This window comes from Chiloscyllium plagiosum, chromosome 21 (genome assembly GCF_004010195.1).
Source record: "Chiloscyllium plagiosum isolate BGI_BamShark_2017 chromosome 21, ASM401019v2, whole genome shotgun sequence".
In the NCBI taxonomy this organism is placed as follows: Eukaryota; Metazoa; Chordata; class Chondrichthyes; order Orectolobiformes; family Hemiscylliidae; genus Chiloscyllium; species Chiloscyllium plagiosum.
In genome coordinates this window covers 24,908,129-24,929,402 of record NC_057730.1, presented here as the reverse complement: position 1 = coordinate 24,929,402, position 21,274 = coordinate 24,908,129, and the positions used below count along the sequence as shown (strand labels likewise).

At 42.3% G+C, this 21,274-nt stretch overlaps 1 protein-coding gene across 2 annotated transcripts in view; it reads right to left on the bottom strand.

The window, feature by feature from the left end:
- LOC122560669 (netrin-3-like) overlaps positions 1-21,274 on the bottom strand; it is a 180,655-nt gene that overhangs the window by 52,403 nt on the left and 106,978 nt on the right. For both annotated transcript variants that reach the window (XM_043711558.1, XM_043711559.1), the window contains exon 4: positions 13,834-13,983. In XM_043711558.1, the coding sequence (XP_043567493.1) occupies positions 13,834-13,983 (150 nt within the window). The remainder of the gene's footprint in view (positions 1-13,833; positions 13,984-21,274) is intronic.

Genomic DNA, 21,274 nt, shown 5'->3' with positions numbered 1-21,274 from the left:
CACATCCCTACCAATCACCTCCAAACCCCACATTCCCCAACCAATCAGCCGCCAACCCCGACAGTCTACCAATTAACTCCCAAGCTCCACAGCCCTCACTCACTGCTCCTCCAAACTTCACAATCTCCACAATTACTGCACTCCAAAGTCCACAGCCCTCACATCACTGCCCCCCTCAACTTTACGGTTCGCCACTGATCACAACCCCTCCAAACTCCAGTCTCTCAATCACTTTTGTGCAAAATGCACAGTCCCCTGACAATCCCACAAACTCTCAGTGGTCCAACCAAAGCCCCTTGCAAATCCTGTACCCCTTCCTTCCTCGTAAGCTACGGTCCACGCTGGACAGATGTTCCAATTCATGTTAATAAAGCACAATGTGAAACCGGCTTTCCGTTCTTCTATTTAGATGGTTTCGTGTTCCCGATCTCACATCATTTAAAAACCATCAAAAAAGTTTCTACCTGTCTGAGTGATTATTTTTGAGTTTGTGATTCCAGAGGGCTAGAGTTAGAGGGGACTGTGGAGGAAGAATAATGGGGGCAGTTGATACTCCACAATAGCGGAGCATGCACATGGTTATGGGAGGAGATTAATTGGTGGACAGTATAGCATAAGGGGTTAATAAATGTTTTGGTTATAGCTAGCATCCACCATTAGTGATATAATTTCAGTTCACTGCAGGGAGAAGGTTCAAATGGACTCCTGATGAGCCATGTCTCTGTAAATAGCGTAGGTAGTTTAAAAGTATTTTAAAATTTATATTAGTATGGTTTGCAGTCCTTGTCGGTCAAAAGCTTCCAGAAATGAGTCATCATATTAAACAGGTAGAGTCAGTAGAAGGACAGAGTGTACATGGGCTGCTGGAGGAGATTAAATTGGTGGGTGGTGTCAGGGATAGAGGAGAGTACACATTGACTGTGGAAGGGGCAGCAATCCAATCTTTGCTCCAGGCTCTGGTACATGGTAAAAAGGTTAAGAATGAGTCACGCTAACACAGTGTGGATGGTGCTGCTTAATTAGTCCATCATACAGAGATTAATGTCCCTCTCACTGCAACCAATGAGTTAGCAAGTGAAAGTAATGCTTTGACATTTCAGCTTTGAACCCAAGCCAGTCAAGAAAGGAACATATCCAAGTTATTGTCGGAAAATTTTGACAAAATACAAAGTGCAGCTGGTGTGCAGATCTGAGCCAAGCCTGGAAGCTGTTAAGCAGCCTCTAGTATACAATATGAAATGTAATGAAAGTGCAAGGAATTTTGGGAATGTTGGAACCTTTTGAAAAGGAATGCCGTGCTGCTTTGATTTTTTGATGACTTTGAATCACAGTCAAGGCTGGCCAACAGTAAAGGGATTTTGTCTGTTGGAATTAGCTGGACTCTTTTGGGAAGCACACTGGAGTGAGTGACTGTCAGCAAGCTCTTTAAAACAAACATCAATAACAGAGGGGAAAAGGAAAAAAATGCAAAGACAGAGCCATTTTGTGAAAGGGCTGTTTGCAAATACACTTTAGATATAGCAAGAATTGTGTAGTTGTACAATTGAAGAAGGCTGCAATTGAACGTACAAGAAAAAATAATAATTTAAAACAATAGGTACTAATTGGACACTCAGAATAAATAATAGCTGAACCATTGACCATAATGAGTCTTCAGAACACAGGAATGGATTGGGAATGTGGAAAAAGGATAATATTCTTCACCACGATGAAGAGTGGGATAAAATTAAGGTGAAGCAGAGTTCATTTTTCAATGTTAGTCTCCACTGTTCCATCAAACACTTCCAAAGCAGGTACCACAGATGATGGATATTTTCTAATCAATCTGTGCAGAAATGTAGTCACACATCTCTGGAGCAGGTAGCACTTGTACCTGGGTATCTTGACTCGGAGATAGGGACACTACCATTGCACCTTCCATGGTGTTCCATCAAAAGCCTCAAAGGTGGGCAGAGTATGGATTAGGTACAAAATCAAATAGTACAAAATGATATGGTTCAATCTATTGTGTCTACACTAGCTACCTGAATGATCTAGCTAATCCCTTCCACTTCCCTGTCCTCTGACCATTGTACTGTAACGCTGCTCCTATTGAAAAAAAAATTCACAACCAGAGTAAACCTGCACAGACAGACTCTTCATGATATAAGGCTCCCCATCCAATTCATAGAGCAGATAGTGGAAGTAGCAGGAGAGCAAAGGGGACATGTATGTGCTGAAGGGGAAATGGATATCTACAGCCATTGATTAGGAAAGCCTCCAGTAGCCATTTTCAGCTGTAAATCAAACAGCAACATCTTAATAAAACTTTGCATAAGGGTGGCGGCCCATGGCACTTACAAATCTTTATGACCTTCAGTGTAACCTCTGGATTCCCCCTCTCAAGGCAAGATCAAGTGCCCCACTCTGCAGGGTCTTCTCGAAAAGTATCTCACAGCACACTTCTGAGGAGGAAGTATCACATATCTCAAAGGATACATCATCAAAGTCTTCCTCCCCACCTTTTACTAGCACAAAGACATTCATCTCATGGATAATGTGTCTACATTCTGTGAGCATAGCATTGGCACAAGCCTTCAGCTGGAAGAGGGACAAATGACTGAGGTCTCTGCCACTGAGGACCGCTAGAGAGCAGGACTGTGCTGAGTGAGCCCAGTACAGATGATTAGCCTCTGGACTTGGTCGTTAATGAGCTGATAGAGGTGCAGAGGCAAGTGAAGGAACATTTTGCCAAAATTCCAGAGATCACGTGAGAGCAAAAGACAGAGGAACCTGCTCAGGTTTTGTTTGATGTTGTGGCTCTGGCATGCAAACACATGGCTGCTTCCATGGATCAGGTGGTAGCTGGCATGGCCTGACAAAGCAATCAGTACTTGTCGGATACGCACGGAGACCCTCACCACATTACTTGAGCCACAGAGGCATTTATTCAGTGGCTAGTTGCAGGAAATCTGCAGCAGGCCAGAATCTTTAGGCCCAACAGAGGACATCCACCAAACTCATCTGAGGTGAAACAGTAAGCAGGGATCCTCAAGCTCTGCTGTAACTGCCAAGGTGGCAGCAAGATGTAACAGTAAGAAAAGAAAGATTAAAAAGCATGGAATCCATATTTGGTGCAAGGATGTGAACCTTCTCTACAACATTACACTTGAAGCAAATACAACTCTTTGTGCCAAACAAAAACAAATTGCTGGAGAAACTCAGCAGGTATGGCAGCATTTGCAAGGAGAAAACAGAGTTTATGTTTTGGGTCCAGTGACACTTCTTCAGCTCTTGAACAATAGTCCTGTGATCTCTTTCAATCTGTTATGACTTCTGACTAGTTATGTTTTCCTGGTACATTACTTGAGCAATTCCGTGAGCATTATGTGCAGCAGTGCCAAGACTGCTGAAGTTCTCACTCATTGCTTTACTCTGAGAGGCACTTTGGAAAGCAGAAATTTAACCTACAGAATTGAGATTTGAGAGTTAATCAGCATAGTGTAACCTCTCTATATCTTAGGCTTAGAAGAACGCTCCTTGGAAATTAAGATTTGAGTCATATAAGCGCAGCCCTCGTATAACTCCAAATAACTCCATATTTATATTCTGGCTAGGAAACTAAATAGGACATAATTGGTAAAAAGGGAACAAAGTTAGTTATAATCGATGCCAAACAAAGCAGCTTAATGTTTTAAATTTACATAGCAAGCATTTCCTTGAGGCAAGGAATGCTGCTGTCTGAATTGGCTCATAATTTTGAGTGGCTACAAAGGTTTATACACAGTCAATCACCCTCAAGTCAAGTCACTAATATGACACCTCAGATCCATATACCTAATCTGCCTATAGCCTTTGCTTCATCTGCTACCTACTCATCCCCTTTGATACCCTCAGCATCTCCTTCAGATTCCCCCTTCTTCCATTTTCGATGAGATAGGTAGCTGGTCTACCTCATCCACTTTTAACTTCTCAACCCTTTGCTGAGCTCGGTTGTGTCAGATGCAGCAAACAATCACTGTTCTGAGACTCTGTCCCGGTATGTACTACAGTGCGTCAGCTGAGCGGTCCAGGCAATGACAGAACATCTTTAAAAGACCAGCTGTCTGTTAAAAATCAGTCCTAGTGGATATGTAAGCATCATTGTGGTGCTTTTTGGCCTAAAGCAGGGAGCAGTCCAGGAACTTGAAGCAGCATGGCAAGGGGTCAGTTTGAGAGACTGAAAACAGCATGAGATTGAACTGGGAGCCATCTCCTGTAGTTGGCCGATACAATGGTACAGGGAAAGCAGCCGATTGGTAGCTAAGTTTTTCTACTATTCTAATTGTATTGACAATTCTTAAAGTTACATGATGTCAGGTCAGCTTGGCCACGTGGAGCATAGTCTTTGTGGTATGTGTAAAATCATGGACACATGGTATGTGTCAGACAAACACATTTGCACGACGTACCGCCAGTACTTGCTTAGGTTCTGGGTTCTGGAAATTGAGCATTGGCTCAAGTCATTGTTGTGCATCTGTAGGGCAGACAGAAATGTGGAGAAGTGGTTGTACTACAGATTAGAAGCAAACAAGCAGTAAGGGAGTGAGTGACTAGCAAGCAGTCTCAGAAAAGAAGGCAATAATGCAGGCATTGATCATGTTTATTAATTGGTAATCTTTCATTTTGGATACTGACGAGGGTGGTGGTTCCTCAGGAATACATACAGAGCCAGGTCAATGGCACAACAGGTAGCACAGGTGGCCAGGGGTCTGGGGGCTTTGGGGAGTGGTATGTTGAAAAAAGAATGGACAGTCAAGAGTGAGAGGAAATTCCGTAGTCAAAGATTCAGGCAGGTGTTTCTGTGGCTGTCAAAGTGACTCCTGGAGGGCTTGTTGCCTCCCTGGTACCAAAGCAAAGAAGGTACTGTTTTGCCTCAGATGAGTTTGGCGATGTCCTCTGTTGGGCCTAAAGATTCTGGCCTGCTGCAGATTTCCTGCACCTAGCCACTGAATAAATGTCTCTATGGCTCGAATGTGGTGAGGGTCTCCGTGCGTATCCGACAGGTACTGATTGCTCTGCCAGGCCATGCCAGCTACCACCCGATCCATGGAAGCTGCACATTTTATTGGGGGAAGGTGAGCAGCCAGAGGTTGTGATCCATGTTGGTACCAAGGACATGGCTAGGAATGGGAATGAAGTCCTAACAGCAGATCTCAGGGAACTAGGCAAGAGGCTGAAAGGCTGGACACGTCAAGCTCTAACCTCAGGTGCTAGTGAGCATAGAAATAATAGAACTGAGTGATTGAACAGTTGGGAAGTGGTAGCAGAAAGATTTTGAGCATTCAGTCTGATTCTGGGGAAGATTGAGGCCTATACAAACTATAGGGCGGCACGGTGGCACAGTGGTTAGCACTGCTGCCTCACAGCACCAGAGACCTGGGTTCAAATCCCGCCTCAGGTGACTGACTGTGTGGAGTTTGCACATTCTCCCTGTGTCTGCGTGGGTTTCCTCCGGGTGCTCCGGTTTCCTCCCACAGTCCAAAGATGTGCTGGTCAGGTGAATTGGCCATGCTAAATTGCCTGTAGTGTTAGGTGTAGGGGTATGGGTGGGTTGCGCTTCGGCGGGTCGGTGTGGACTTGTTGGGCCGAAGGGCCTGTTTCCACACTGTAGGTAATCTAACCTAAATCTAATCTAATCTAATATCTGCCTGGGACTGCAATAAATGTCCTTACCAAAAGATTTGCTTGTGCCATTGGGTAGTGTTTAAACTAGATTGACATGGGGAAAATTCAGTGTAGGGAACAGGAGGCAGAGACTTAATGATTGATTCTGGAAGACAAAGTAAACAGGAATTTAAAGAAACTTATTGCACAGAAAATTTGCAATATTAAAGCAGCAAGTATACTGATGAAAGCTGATGAACTGTGGACACAGACAGACATATGGCAACATACTATCATTTCTATAACAGAAAATTGGCTTATGGATGGCAGCTCAATTTGCCTGGTTATAGAGTTTTCAGGCAGGATAGACAGGCGGGGAAGGGATGGAGGTGCAGCATTATCGGTTGAAGAATCAAACACATTGACGAGAACTGATGCGATATTAAATGAAGCATCAAGTTAGATCATAGGGATTGAACATAGAAACAAAAACATGGTAGCCACACTGATAGATTTTGCTATAGAACCATGGGCAGTCAGAGAGAGCTACAGGGACAAATATGTTGGCAAATTTCTGCATGCAAAAAATAGTGGGGCAATAATATTTGGGTCCTTCAACAGCCTGAATATCAACTGGGTTTCAAATGGTGGTAAAGGTACAGAGGGCAAAAAATTCTTGAATTGTATTGAAGAGACCTTTTTTAGCTTGCACAGGACAACCCCAACAAGGGAGAGTGCAATTCTGGATTTAGTTTTAGGAAACAAAGCTAGACAAATAGATAAAGTAGCCCTAGATGGTTATTTTGGAGATAATAACCATAACTTGGTTAGATTTAGCATCATTATGCAAAGTGACAAAGATAAAACAGAAGTGAAGCAAGGGTAAAGTTCTTAATTGGGGAAAGGAAGCTGGGTTGGCATGGTGACTTAGCAGTTAGCACTGCTGCCTCACAGTACAAGGTACCTGGGTTCAATTCCAGCTTTGGGTGACTTTCTGTGTGGAGTTTGTAAATTCTCCCCATGTCTGCGTGGGCATCTGCCATTTCCTCACACAATCCAAAGATGCTTAAGTTAGCAGGATTGGCTGTGGCAAATTAACTTCCATGTCCAGGGTTGTCTGGACTACATGGATTAGACATGGGGTTATGGGCTTGGATGCTCTTCGGTGGGTCAGTGCAGGCTTGATGGGCTGAATGGCTGCTATCTGCGCTATAAGGAATTCTATGAAATCTTTCCAACTCTGAGAGATTATCTGGCAAAAGTGGACTAGTTATAGCTAATTGAATGAAACAATGAGCAGCATTGAAAAGTGACATTCTACAGGTTGACTGTAGACATGTTCCCACAAAGAAAATGTGTGGTACTGCCAAATCTAGAGTCCACTGTTATCCAGCAGCATAATGGATTAGATAATGCTGAAAATCTCAAAAAATAGTTCTATTAGAAGCTTAAGTGAGTACAGAAAGTACAGAGGTGAAGTGAAACAGAAGATTAGGAAAGCGAAAAGAGAATATGAAAAAAAGCAGTAAAATTAAGAAAAATCCATCAATGTTTTATCAGTATATTTAAAGCAAGCTGGCGAATAAGGAAAGGGTTAGGCCTAGCAGGGAGGTGCATGGTAGCGTGAGTGTGGATGCAGAAAATGTGGACATGGCTCTAAATGAGGATTCTATCTCTATCTTCACAATGGACAAGTACGATGCTGGCATTCCAGTTAAAGAGGCAGAGTGTGAAATATTACAATAAATACACAGAATAAGAAGAGAAGTCATAGAATCATACCTCACAGAAGAGGCCGTTTGGTCCATCAACTCCCAGTTACACTAAACCACTTTCCAGCACTTAACCTATAACCCTGAATGTTGTGACATTTCACATGCTCATTCACATACCATTTAAAGGCTTTGACGTTCCCGGGAAGTGTACTCCAGATTGCCACCATCCTCTGGGTGAAACCAATTCTCCTCAAATCCCATCTGAACTGCTTGCCCTTCATCTTAAAATTATGCCCCCTCTTTACTTACACTTCAAAGAAGGGAACAGCTGCTTCCTATCCATCCTGTCCATGCTACTCATATGCTTACACACTTTGATAAGGTCTCCCTCAGCTTTTCTCCTGTAAGGAAAACATAGAGCCTTTCCCTACTCTCTTCATAACTAAAATACTTCATTCCAAATAATATCCTGGTGAATCTCCATTGCATCCTCTCCAATGTATCGTATGTTTCCTGTAGTAAGATGACCAGAACCACACACAATACCCCAGCTGTGGCCTATCCAAAGTTTTGTCCAGCTTCCCACACCTTCCCTACTCTTCTAATCTATTTCATGACTGATAAAGTGCAAGTGAGCCATATGCCATCTTAACTATCCTCTTAACCTATCTTGCCATTTTCAAGGACCTGTGGACAAGTACCCCAAGATCCCTCTATTTCTCTGAACTTCCTAGTGTTCTGCCATTCATTGAGTATTCCCATGTCTTGTTACTTCCTCCAAAGTGCAAAGCCTCACACTTTTCAGAGTTAAATTCCACCTGACCCGATCTGCCCATCTGATGAATCCATCTACATCCTCCTGTAACCTAAGAGCTTCCTCACTAATTAACCAGCTGGCCAATCTTTGTCTCATTCACAATCATTTCCTCACATTCTCATCGACATTTTTATAAATATTACAAACAATAAGGGATCCAGCACTGATCCTTGTGACTTCCAGTCACATAAACAGCCTTCTCTCACCACCCTCTGTCTCCTAAACGCAAGTCAATTTTGGATCCAACTTACCATGTTACTCTGGATCTATGTACTTTTACTTCCTTTATCAATCTTTCACCCTAGTGGGACCTTGTCACAGGCCATTGCTGAAATCCATCTTAACTACATCAACATACTCATCTACTCACTTAATCACCTCCTTCAAAAATTCCATCAGATTTGTTAGGCATGAACTCCTATAAGAAAGCCATGCTAACTATCCCTGATCAAACATTGCCTCTCGAAGTGGAGATAATTTCTCTCCTTCAGAATTTTCTCTGACAGTTTCCCTACCACTAATATGAGACTCACTGGTTTGTAATTCCCTGGTTTATCTCTTGTAAAGCAGGATCACATGAGCTTCCACCTGCTCCGGTCCTCTGGTACCTTTCCTTTGGCCAGGGAAATATTTAAAGTTTGGGTCATGGCCACAATAACTTCCTCTCTCATCTCCCACAACAGCCTGGGATACAACTCATCGGACTATTAAGCCTGCAAAAACATCCAATGTCTCCTCATCCTAATGCCAATCTCCTCAAGAACCCTTAGTCTCTCTTCCTAAATTCTGTAACATGCTCATTGTCCCGAGTGAAAACAGGTTGAAATACTCATTTAACATCCTGCTAATGACCTCTGGTTCCGCACATAGATTGCCTCTCCATTCCCTAATGGGTCTTGCTCTTTCCCTACTTATCATGGATTAGAATAGGTAGCTCGTTTATTATAGACTGTGCAGATGTGGTGGCCTCTTTCTGTACTCTAACTTTTCTATGGTTCTATCACAGTTAACTCCCTCTATTCCCACGTATCCTTCCAGTATCCCCGACAAGTTCCATTCTCTACTGTTTTTATCCACCCAGCCCAACTCACAGTGGTCGTTTTCTGTTGAACCCCTTTGAAAGAGAACCATCTTTTCAGTTGAGCCCCATTTTCATTTCAATCTACTTTTTATTTCAAACTTCCTCTCAGTTGAGTTCTGCTTGCCTGCCTGGTCAGGTCTGCTGGCTTCAGCCAGTGTGGAGGTGCCATGTTGGACTGGGGTGGACAAAGTTCAAAATCACACAACACCAGGTTATAGTCCAACAGGTTTATTTCAAAGCACTAACTATTGGACTATAACCTGTTGTGTGATTTTGAACTTAATCAGCCAGTGTGACGGCCTTGTTTGAGCAGGCTTATGGGTCTGTTCAGCCATCACCCCTTATACTGTGAGAGTTTAACAATAATCAAGAAAATATCTGACCGAAACTCCTCATGTGCTAATCAACCTGGTGAAGTTTCACTGCTGAAACTGTAAGCATCTAAGAACTACAAGCAAGATCACAAATAACTGAGACTTCTTATAAACCGGTTGACTCAATAAGGCCTCATCCTTTACATTATAAGTCTTTTTGCAAACAAAGAACATGGTCCAGCTCTTTGCACCCACACCCCAGTCCTGAAGAAGGGTTACACCTGAAATGTTGACTTCTCCACCTCAAGGGACCTAAGGGGCAACCTTTTCATGCAGAGGGTGGTGCATAAATGCAATGAGCTGCCAGAGAAAGTGGTGGAGGCTGGTACAATGACAACATTTAAAAGGTATCTGGATGGCTATATGAATAGGAAGGTGTGAGAAGGATATGGGCCAAGTGCTGGCAAATGGGACTAGATTAGTTTAAGATAGCTGGCCAGCATGGACGAGTTGGACCTAAGGGTCTGTTTCCATGCTGTACATCTCCATGACTATGGCTCTATGACGTTACGTGGTTTGCTGTGTTCTTCCAGCCTCCTGCTTGTCTACCTTGGATTCCAGCATCTGTAGTTCTTTTGTCTCTAACTACCACTATACCATTGTGAAATCTCTTCAAAGGATGCCAACTTTGAGACATTCTTTGCCTCCCTCAGATGTGCATTCAGTGAGTCCCTTCCTCACTGCCACAGTGCCATAACCTCTTCAGCCCTCTAGCTCTTTGCTTCCACCCCCTGTCCTGAAGAAGGGTTACACCCGAAACATTGACTTCTCCACCTCCTGGTGCTGCCTGGCTGGCTGTGTTCTTCCAGCCTCCTGCTTGTTCTGGTTATGAAGGAGTTTAGTTATGAAAAAAGTTTGCAATATTGGAGCTTGAAGAAAGAAGTTTACCCCACCAGACACATACCTGATATACATAGGCAGGTTTATGAATACACGTTTCCCTTTGGAAATAACAGGATTGTGCCAGTGAATGTAATTCCAGTTGGTTAGGGTGTTAATGAGTAGTCATGACGTGATAATGAATACAAAAGAGTTCCTGGCCATCAAGATCAGGAAAGCCAACCCAACAGAAAGGTTCTGAGTACATAATAGCAAAACGTTAACCCGCCTTCAGGAAACAGAATTTTTGCTTTTCCCCTTCAGGTTGGTTCAGAAGATCCTGCTGAAAGATTCTGTAAAGAGCTTTGACCTGTTAGAGATTAGATAAATCAATGATGAGGTTTACCAAACCAACTGTCAAACAATAGTGGTTTACTTTTGGCAAGAAAGGAACATTCTATTTATATACCAATTGGTCACTTCAGTTACAAGACAGTGGGTTGGGATAATGACAGAAAACATTCTTTGTTACTTTGCTGACAGCAAAGGTGATAACAAGAACCATTATTTCTGAAATTCAATTAGGAACATTTTATAAGAAATTTCATTAAAAAAATCTGTGTCTGATTCAGAGACTAATCACATGAACTAAGATAAGACAACATGTCACAGGCAACTTTTGTACTTTTTTGGTTTGCTTTAACTTTTTGCACAAAGTTTGGAGATATGCAATGTCAGTGCACAGTCACTGACAATGATCTGTTAATGTAACACAGCAAGTAGGCGATGAGTGGTCTCAGGCGGTAAGGCAGAGAATTGCCTGGACTGCCTGACAAATCAACCTGAATCAGCAGGAACTGGTGCAGAACCAGCTCCAGGACAGTGATGACATCCCACATCATCAGCAGCACCTAAAGATTATTGCGCTCTCATGATTGCAGTATTCGAATGATGGTTCAAAGAAGACAATTCAGGTTGTTGTCTTTATAACCTGCTACTGGAAAGTTAATGGACTATGAAGAGAAGACCAACTGCTTTGAATGCTCACTGTGGTACAGTGAATACACCGAGGGACTCATTTCTGACATTATTTTACAAAGGCAAGGAACTTATGATAAAACTGTTCTAAAATACAGGTTTGACCTTAACTCCCAGTATTGCATCCAATGCTAACATCAAATTATAGGAAGGAAATTAAAGCATAGAAAGGATGCAGAAAAGTTTAAGAGAATGGTTTGAGAAGGTTCAATTACGTAGATGGATTGAAGAAGCTGAGGTAGTCCCCTTCAGATAAGGTTGAGTGGAGATTCAAGAAGTAAACTAATAAAAAAAGATAAGAAATATTGGTTGAGAGTGAACTAGCAAGGAATATAAACACCGACACATAGAGCTACTGCAACTATGTAATAATGAGACTAGTTAAAGTAAACCTTGGTCCCTTGTAGGATGAAACTTTGGAAAAATAATGGGACACAGGGAAATGACTGAGACTTGGAACAAATATTTTTTGTTTGTCTTCAGGAAATAGGAACATAGGAGGGTAGAGCAGGAGTAGGCCATTCAATCCCTAGAGCCTGTTCCTTTGGCCTGCATCCCATCATTCCTTTGAAGATATTAAAAGCATCCAAACAACGATCAAAACTAAAATGAAAAAAATGGGCAAAAAGCAGCAGGCAATTTAAAGCAATCACTATCACTGGTAAAAAAGCAATAGGAAAATAATATTAAAAGCTAATACATTGTCTGTGCCTGATGGTCTGCATTCTTGGGTGTTAAAGAAGTGGCCTTGGGTGGCTGCATTGTTTGTAATCTTCCAAAATCCCCTAGATTCTGGAAAGGCCACCCTTAAGGGCCCCTATGGGCCTTACTTCACAGCTGCTGGTATTGAACCTGATATTGGATGTGTCTTGCTGGTACACTACCCAGTAAATCCTCTCAGCCAACCAGGAGGAGATTCACAGGTACAGGCAGCTTTACAGGTCCCAATGTCTCAGGACTGTCAATTCCTCCCTCCTGCACCAACTCTCCAGTTACACATTCATCTGCTCTATCTCTTAACCTCCATTCTCACTGTGATGTGGCAGTATGGGTAATCCAGAAATTAATAGCTTTGGGGTCCTGCTTGCTTGTTTCATCTCTAGCTCCCTAAAGCCTACCTGCATCATCTTCCCCTCTTACTACCTATGTCACTGTTACTAATATGAAACATGATAGCTGACTCTTCATCTATTCCCCAACATAATTTACATTCTTGTGGTTGGCCAAGATTAGCTTTCAGTAATTGGTGATTTCCAAGCTGTCGATAGTATGGTCTTGGTTATGAAATTGTCATTAATGATCAAAGGGAGAAGACTAGGTTTACTTTTGTACATGCTGGTCATTACCTGCTACATATATGTGATGACAAATCCATGCCTGCAGAATATCCAGATCTTAGAATAGATTGCAAATGGTGTTTCAATATCAAAGAGGTCACAAGTAGAATTGAACATTGCAAATTGATAGTGAAAAGTCTGATTCCTAAGCTCCTGATAGAGACAAGTTACAGGTAAAGCAGCTAAAGCGCTGAACCAAGGATGTTTCTTGAGGATGTTTCTCCTGCTGCAGTGTCTGGTATTTACATAATTGGTTTCCATCAGTCATAGCCATTTACCTCAGAAACAGGTGTGATTCCAAATACTGAAGGTGGGTTTTGATGCTTTGACCAACTCCTCCCTATTCCCATATCCCCTGCTTTTGGAACTATCCTGTCTGATTGCCTTCAGTAACCTTAGGACTATATGATGCTATACTCAGTCCAATGCTGCTTTGCCGTCAAGAGCTGTGACTTTCACCTTGGGCACTTCAGTTTAGTACTTGTTTTCTTGCTTGGCTTAAGGCTGTTCTAAGATCCTCAGATGAGCAGTTCTACTGAAATCCAGGTCACTGATGATTATAAGATACTTGGTTTTACTACATACAACCTCTTCTATTACTTCACTTATTTTTGGGGACAATAATAACAATGGACTGGATTAAATGTTTCATTTTAGTGGGTAGGACATATCTGAGCAATCTCCCACATTGTCAAGTGGTGCAAGTATCATAAGAGTATTGGAGCAGCTTAGCAAGGTGAGCAGCTAGCTTTTGATCAGAGATCTTCTGTTGTAAAGGTGTCTACTTGTCATGTCTGGATGAGGATTGTGTCTGGTTCAATGGGGGAAGCGGTTTTAGTTTGGGTTGGGTTTGCAGAGGTAGGAGGGTGAGAGAGTTCAGGTCCTGGGTGTAAGGGCTTTGGGTGAGGTGTAACTGGGGCATAAAGACAGATTTCTTCTGACCTGTTCCTCATTTGAAGTATACTAATGACTGTCTTGACTTAATCTCAATCAGCTATGGCAATGGCAGCAACAAATAAATACTTACTGATACAAGGCGCAACTGGAGATCGGCTCTGTTGGTAACCCTTAGCACAACGGTTGCATGTGATGCCAGTCACACCATCCTTGCATGGACACTGTCCTGTTGTCTGATTGCAGGTTTTACCAGCTGCACCAACAGGATGACAGTCACAAGCTGAAAAATTAGAGGAACAGGTACAAGTCAGTTGAAGTGTCAGATCAATAGAATTATGAGCAGCCACACAATATGTTTGCACAAAGACATGCGGTACTAGACCATAAGACCACCGACCATAAGTTATAGGAGAAGAATCAGGCCATTTGGCCCTTCAAGTTTGCTCCACCATTTAATTATGGCTGATATGTTTCTCAACCCCATGCTCCTGTCTTCTCCCCATAACCTTTGATCTCCTTACTCTTCAATAACTTGTCTCTGACTTACATGCATTCAATAACTTGTCCTCCACAGCCTGCTATGAAAATGAATTCCACAGATTCAGCACTCAGTTCTAAAGGGTCAGCCCTTCACCCTGAGGCTGAGCCCTCAGGTCCTGGTCTCTCCTGCTAGTGAAAGCATCTTCTCCATGTCTATTTAAGCCTTTCAGTATTCTGTAAGTTTCAATGAAATCCCCCCTCATCCTTCTAAACTTCATCTTTCGGTTTTCATCAAGTATAGGCGCAGAATCCTCAACTGCTCCTCATATGACAAGCCCTTCATCTCCGGGATCATTCTTGTAACCTTCTTTGGACATCCTGAAATGTCAACACATGCCCCCTCAGATACAGGGTGCAAAGTTGCTCATTATATTCCAAATATGTTCTGACCAGAATCTTATACAGCCTCAGCAGTTCATGCCTGCTCTTATGTGGTAGTCCTCTTGAAATGAATGCAAACATTGCATTTGTCTTCCTAACTGCCAACTGAACATATTAACCTTAAGACTTCTAAGACTAATATGATCCAACTGAATGTTTTTGTACTCTGTCCCATTGTTAAGAAATTCAGGACTGTGTTTCCAAATTGCCAATACTGCCAATTATAATAGATCATTAAATTATAAAATGGTTACAATACAGAAGAATACCATTTGGCTTATTGTGAAGTATTTGCTGTGTACAAGAGCAATTCAGCTGGTCTCATTCTTTTCAACTCTGTCAAGATTTTCTCTTCAGATAATTATTTATTTTTCTTTTAAAATCCACACTTGTGTCTGACTCCACCACATCTTCAGGCAGTGTATTCCACATTTAAGAATCCATTGCATAAATAACTGTAAAATACTGCAGGTGCTGGAAATCTGAAATAAAAGAGAGAAATCTGGAAAAATGCAGTAGACCTGGCCATATCTGGTCAGAGAGAAACAAAGTTAATGGAAGAAGTCTCCAAAGAGAAGTCTTTGGATTCTCAATGTTAACACTGTTTCTCACTTCTTAGATGCAACCAGACATGCTGAGTTTATTCAGCATTTTCTGTTTTTAATCCACTGTATAAAGATGTTTTTTCCTAATTACAGTATTGTTTACTACTTGACCGTTCTGTCAATGGGAACAGTTTCTGTCTGTTTTCTCCATCCAGGCCTCTCATGATTTTGAGTACATGCATCAAATTTCCAATCATCCTTTTCATAAAGAAGAACAGCCAGCTATTCTAATTTATCTACAAAGCTAAATTCTCAGCCCTGAACTGTTTGGGTAGATCTTCCTCTCAAAAGCCTTTCCACTTTTCAAAAATTCAGAATCCCACCCTAGTTCACCATAAATTCCTTGTTTTTATACTCTGCTGCTCTTTATAATGTCCTGGATCATTTATGCCTTATGAACTGCTTTCTTAACCTATCTGCCATTGTTAGCAAGTTGTAAACATGCTCATAGAGTCATAGAGATGTACAGCACAAAACAGACCCTTCGGTCCAACTTATCCATGCCAACTAAATATCCTAACGTAATCTAGTCCCATTTGCCAGCTCTTGGCCCATATCCCCCTGAACCCTTCCTATTCATATACCCATCAAGATGCTTTTAAATGTTGTAATTGTACCAGGGTCCACCACTTCCTCTTGTAGTTCTTTCCATTTTTGCACTACCCTCTGCATGAAAAAGTTTCCCCTTAGGTCCCTTTTAAATTTTTCCCTACTCATCCTAAACCTATGCTCTCTAGTTCTGGACTCCCCCACCCCATGAAAAAGACCTTGTCTATTTACCCTAACCGTTCCCCTCATGATTTTATAAACCTCTGTAAGGTCACCCTCGGCCTCCGATGCTCCAGGGAAAACAGTTCAGCTTCTCTTTGTAGCTCATATCCTCCAACCCTGGCAACATCCATGTAAATCTTTTCTGAACTCTTTCAAGTTTCACAACATCCTTCTGATAAGAGGGAGACCAGAATTGCACGCAATATTCCAACAGTGGCCTAATTAATGTCCAGTAGAGCTGCAACATGGCCTCCTAACTCCTACACTCGATGCTATGTCCAATAGAACAAAGAACAAAGAAAATTTACAGTACAGGAACAGGCCCTTCAGCCCTCCAAGCCTGAGATATCCAAATCCACTATCTAAACCTGTTGCCTAACTCCTCAGCATCTGTATCCCTCTGCTCCCTACATACTCATGCATCCGTCCAGATGCATCTTAAATGAATCAACCATCCTCCTCTACTATCTCTGCTGGCAACGCGTTCCAGGCACCTACCACCCTCTGTGTAAAGTACTGGCCGCGTGTATCCCCCTTATAGTTTTCACCTCTCACCTTGAAAGCGTGACCTCTCGTTATTGAATCCTTCGCCCTGGGAAAAAGCTTATCTCTATCTACCTGTCTATACCCTCCATGATTTTGTAGATCACAATCAGGTCCCCCCTCAATCTCATTTTTTTCTGATGAAAACAAACCTAACCTACTCCACCTCTCTTCATAGCTAGCACCTTCCATACCGGGTAAACATCGTAAACCTTCTCGGCACATTCTCCAAAGAGTCCACATCCTTTTGGTAATGTGGCGACCAGAACCATACACGATATTCTAAATGCAGCTGAACCAATGTCTTATACAATTTTAACATGACCTGCCAGCTCTTATACTCAATACGCTGTCCAATGAAAGCAAGCATACCATATGCCACTCTGTCCATCTGTGCAGCAAACTTCAGGGTACAATGGACCTGAGCTCCCACTCTCTCTGCTCATCAACTTTTCCCAAGCCTCTTCTGTTTACTGTATAATTCACTCTAGAATTCCCAAACTGCATCACCTTACATTAGCCTGGATTGAACTCTATCTGCCACCTCCCTGCCCAACTCTCTAGTCTATTTGTATTCTCCTGTATTCTTTGACAGTCCCCTATGCTTTCTGCTACTCCACCAATCTTTGTGTCATCTGAAAACTTGCTGATCATACCAACAGTGCCCTCTTCCAGATCATTTATACCTAAAGTCTATTTACATGACATCTACAGCTCTTCTTTCATTGATCAACTTGGTCACTTCCTCAAAGAACTCTATTAAGTTGGTAAGGCATGATCTCCCCTGCACAAAACCATGTTGTCTATCATTGATAAGCCCATTCTTTTCCAAATATAAATAGATTTTATCCCTCAGTACCTTCTCCAGCAACTTTCCCATCACTGACGTCAGGCTTGCTGGTCTGCAGTTACCTGGAATATCCCTACTACCCTCCAGTCCTCCGGCACCTCACCTGTGTTTAAGGATGCTACAAAGATAACTGTCAGGACCCCAGCTATTTCCTCTCTTGCCTCCCTCAGCAAGCTGGGATAGATCCCGTCCAGTCCTGGGAATTTGTCCACCTTAATAACCTCTAGCCTACCCAACACATCTTCCCTACTTATGTCAACATGATCCGGAGTACTCAAACGTCTATCTCTAATCTCAACATTCATCATGTCCCTCTCTTCAGTGAACACTGATGCAAAGTAATCATTCAGAATCTCACCCATTTTCGCAGGTTCGACACACAGCCTTCCTTCCTTATCCTTTTTTGGACCAATCCTTTCTCTAGTTACCCGCTTGCTACTTAAATAAGAATAAAAGGCTTTGGGATTCTCCTTAATTCTGCTTGTTAAAGCTATTTAATGATCCCTGTTAGCCTGCTTGATTCCTTGTTTAAGACTTGTCCTACTCTCCCAATATTTCTCCAAAGCCTGTTCTGTTCTTAGCTGCCTGGACCTTATGTACGCTTCCCTTTTCCTCTTGGCTAGTTGTACAATTTCTCCTGTCATCCACGATTCACAAATCTTGCCTTTCCTGTCCTTTGCTTTCAACGGGACATGCCTATCCTGTACTATCTTTAACCTATCTTTGAAAGCCTCCCACATATCAAATGTGGACTTCCCTTCAAATAGCTGTGTACAATCCACACTTCCCAGCTCCTGCCTAATTTTGATATAACTGGCCTTGGCCCAGTTTAGTACTTTCCCCTTATGACCACTCTCATTTTTGTCTATGAGTATTCCAAAATTTACAGAATTGTGGTTACTGTGCCCAAAGAAATCCCCCACCACAACCTCTACCACCTGGCCTGGCTCATTCCCCAACACCAGGTCCAATATGGCTCCTTCCCTCGTTGGACTAATGACATGCTGCTCTAGAAAATTCTACTGGAGGTTTCTTACAAATTCTGCCCCATTCAAACTTCTGACACTAAGTGTATCCTAGTCAATGTTGGGAACATTAAGATCTCCCATCACCACCAACCTGTTTCCTCTATATCTTTTTATAGTCTTTTTACCTATTTGTTCTACTACCTTGTGCTCACTGTTGGGAGGCCTGTAATACAGCCCCAACAACATAACTGCACCTTTCTTATTTCTCAGCTCCACCCATAATGCCTCAGTCCTCAAGCCCTCCATAATGTCCTCCTTTAGCACAGCCGTGACATCATCCCTGACCAGCAATGCAACTCCTCCTCCCCCTTTTATTTCCCTCCCTGTCCTGTCTGAAGCATCTATATCCTGGAACATTTAGTTGCCAATCACGCCCTTCCTTCAACCAAGTCTCTGTGATTGCAGTAATGTCATACTCCCAGGCACCAATCCAAACCCTAAGTTCATCTGCTTTACCCACTATACTCCTTGCATTAAAGTATATGCACTTCAGGCCACCGGTTATTTTGCATTCACCTGCTCTCTGCCTATGCTTCCCCTTATTAATGCTAACTTCATAAGGCAAAGCATACCAAATGCTTTGTTCACTATCCTATCTACCTGCGACTCCACTTTCAAGGAACAATGAACCTTTACTCCAAGGTCTCCTTGTTCAGCAACATTCCCCAGGACCTCACCATTAAGTGCATAAGTACTGCTCTGATTTGCCTTTCCAAAATGCAGCACCTCACATTTATTTAAATTGAACCCCATCTGCCACTCCTCAGCCCATTGGCTCATCTGATCAAGATACCGTTGTAATCTGAGGTAACTCCTTCACTGACCACTACCCTTCCAATTTTGGTGTCAACTGCAAACTTACTTACTATAACTCCAATGTTCATATCCAAATCATTTATATAAATGATGAAAAACAGTGGACTTAGCACCGATCCTTACGGCACACCACTGGTCACAGGCCTCCAGTCTGAAAAGCAACCCTGCACCACCACCCTCTATCTTCTACCTTCAAGCCAATTCTGTATCCAAATGGCTAGTTCTCCCTGTACTCCCTAACAAGTCTCCCATGAGGAACTTGGTCAAATGCCTTACTGAAGTCCATATAGATCATGTCTACTGCTCTGCCCTCATCAATCCTCTTCGTTACTGCTTCAAAACTCAATCAAATTTGTGAGACATTATTTCCCATGCACAAACCCATGTTGACTATTCATAATCAGTCCTTGCCTTTCCAAATGCATGTGAGTCCTGTCCCTCAGGATTCCCCACCAGGCTCCTTTAAGAAATCTGCATCTTTTTTTCATTAACCTGTTGTCCTTCCTGCAAAGATATTTCATTTCACTTTCCTCTGCTTTAAATTTGATTTGCCACGTGAATGCCTATTCCACCAGTGTATCATTATCCTCTTCATGGTTCGCAATGAGTCCAACTTTTGTGACATTTGCAAGTTTTGAATTTGTCCTCTGCAAGCTAAGTCTAGGTGAATAACAGACACGAAGAAAGCAAGTGATCCCATCCTCCTCATGTAGAGATCCAAATCGATTACCACGGATGAACCCTACTCAGATACCTATATCAGACACTGTCAGAGATAAATCTGGCAAACATTGCCCTCTCTCCAAGGTGCTGAAATCCTGTTAGCACATGTTGACACCTCCTTCTCTAAAACCAACTCCTTTTGAGATATTTCTGATCAACCTGAACCGACATTTGTAACACACAATTGGAGCAGATGGGACATGAACCTAGGGTCCCCTGGTTCAGAGATAGGGACACTAGAGGACTGCGCCACAAGGGTCCTCAAATAGATATTTCAATCAACCTGTTCAGACACAATATGGATGAAATGGGACTTGAACCCCAGCCTTCAAGCTCAAAGTTAGGGACACTAACACTGTACCACCAGAACCTTCCAGCTCCTTTTTACCATATAAAGCTGCTTTGTGGCTTTGTGCTGAATCTCACTAAAGGGCTGACTACCTTAAGTGCTCTGGGATGTACATTATCAGCCACTACGGATTTATTGACCTTCCATCCCATCAATTTCTCTAATACTATTTCCCTACTAAACATAGTTTCCTCTTTCCTCATCAGACCATATCTTCCCTAACATTTCTGGGATATTATCATTGTCCTGCTTTGTGAAGACAGAATCAAAGTATGTATTTAATTTGTCTGTCATCTCTTTGTTCCCCATTATATCTTCCTCTCTTTCTGACTGTAAGAGACCTACATTTGTTTTCATTGTTTTCTCTTCACATGTTGATAGAATAAATGAGGAGAAAACCATTCAGTGGCAGAATAATTGATAACCAAAGGCCACAGATATAGAATGGCTGGCAAAAGAACCCAAAGTAGTACATAGAAGGAAAAAGGTGCAGGACAGTGTGGTGTTATGGGAAGGATTGCCTAAAGGAGTGGTAGATACTGATTCAGTAATAACTTTCAGAGGGGAATTAGATAAATATTTGAAAAGGAAATGTGCAGATGTACACAGCAAGTTAGGGAGTGGATTAATTGATGAATTGGCAGAACAGCCATTTCTTTCTGAATGGCCTCCTTACATGCTCTCTGATTTATACTCAATGCAGTGAAAGTTGATAATCTTCAGAACCACAAAAAGAACAGCAGAACAGATAAATATGGCTGCAGGACGTTATCCAGTTATGTCAGCACTGCCGCATGCCCCTTTAGTCAAACATTTTCTCTTAATGCATAAATTCCACCGAGATCCTCAAATATGTTGGAGGAGAGTAATGCCTCATTCTTCTTTGCTGTAATCAGGATTGCTACTGCTCCACAACAAGGGCAGACAGGGTGGAGCCAACTGGAAATTGTCCATCTGCCCATAGC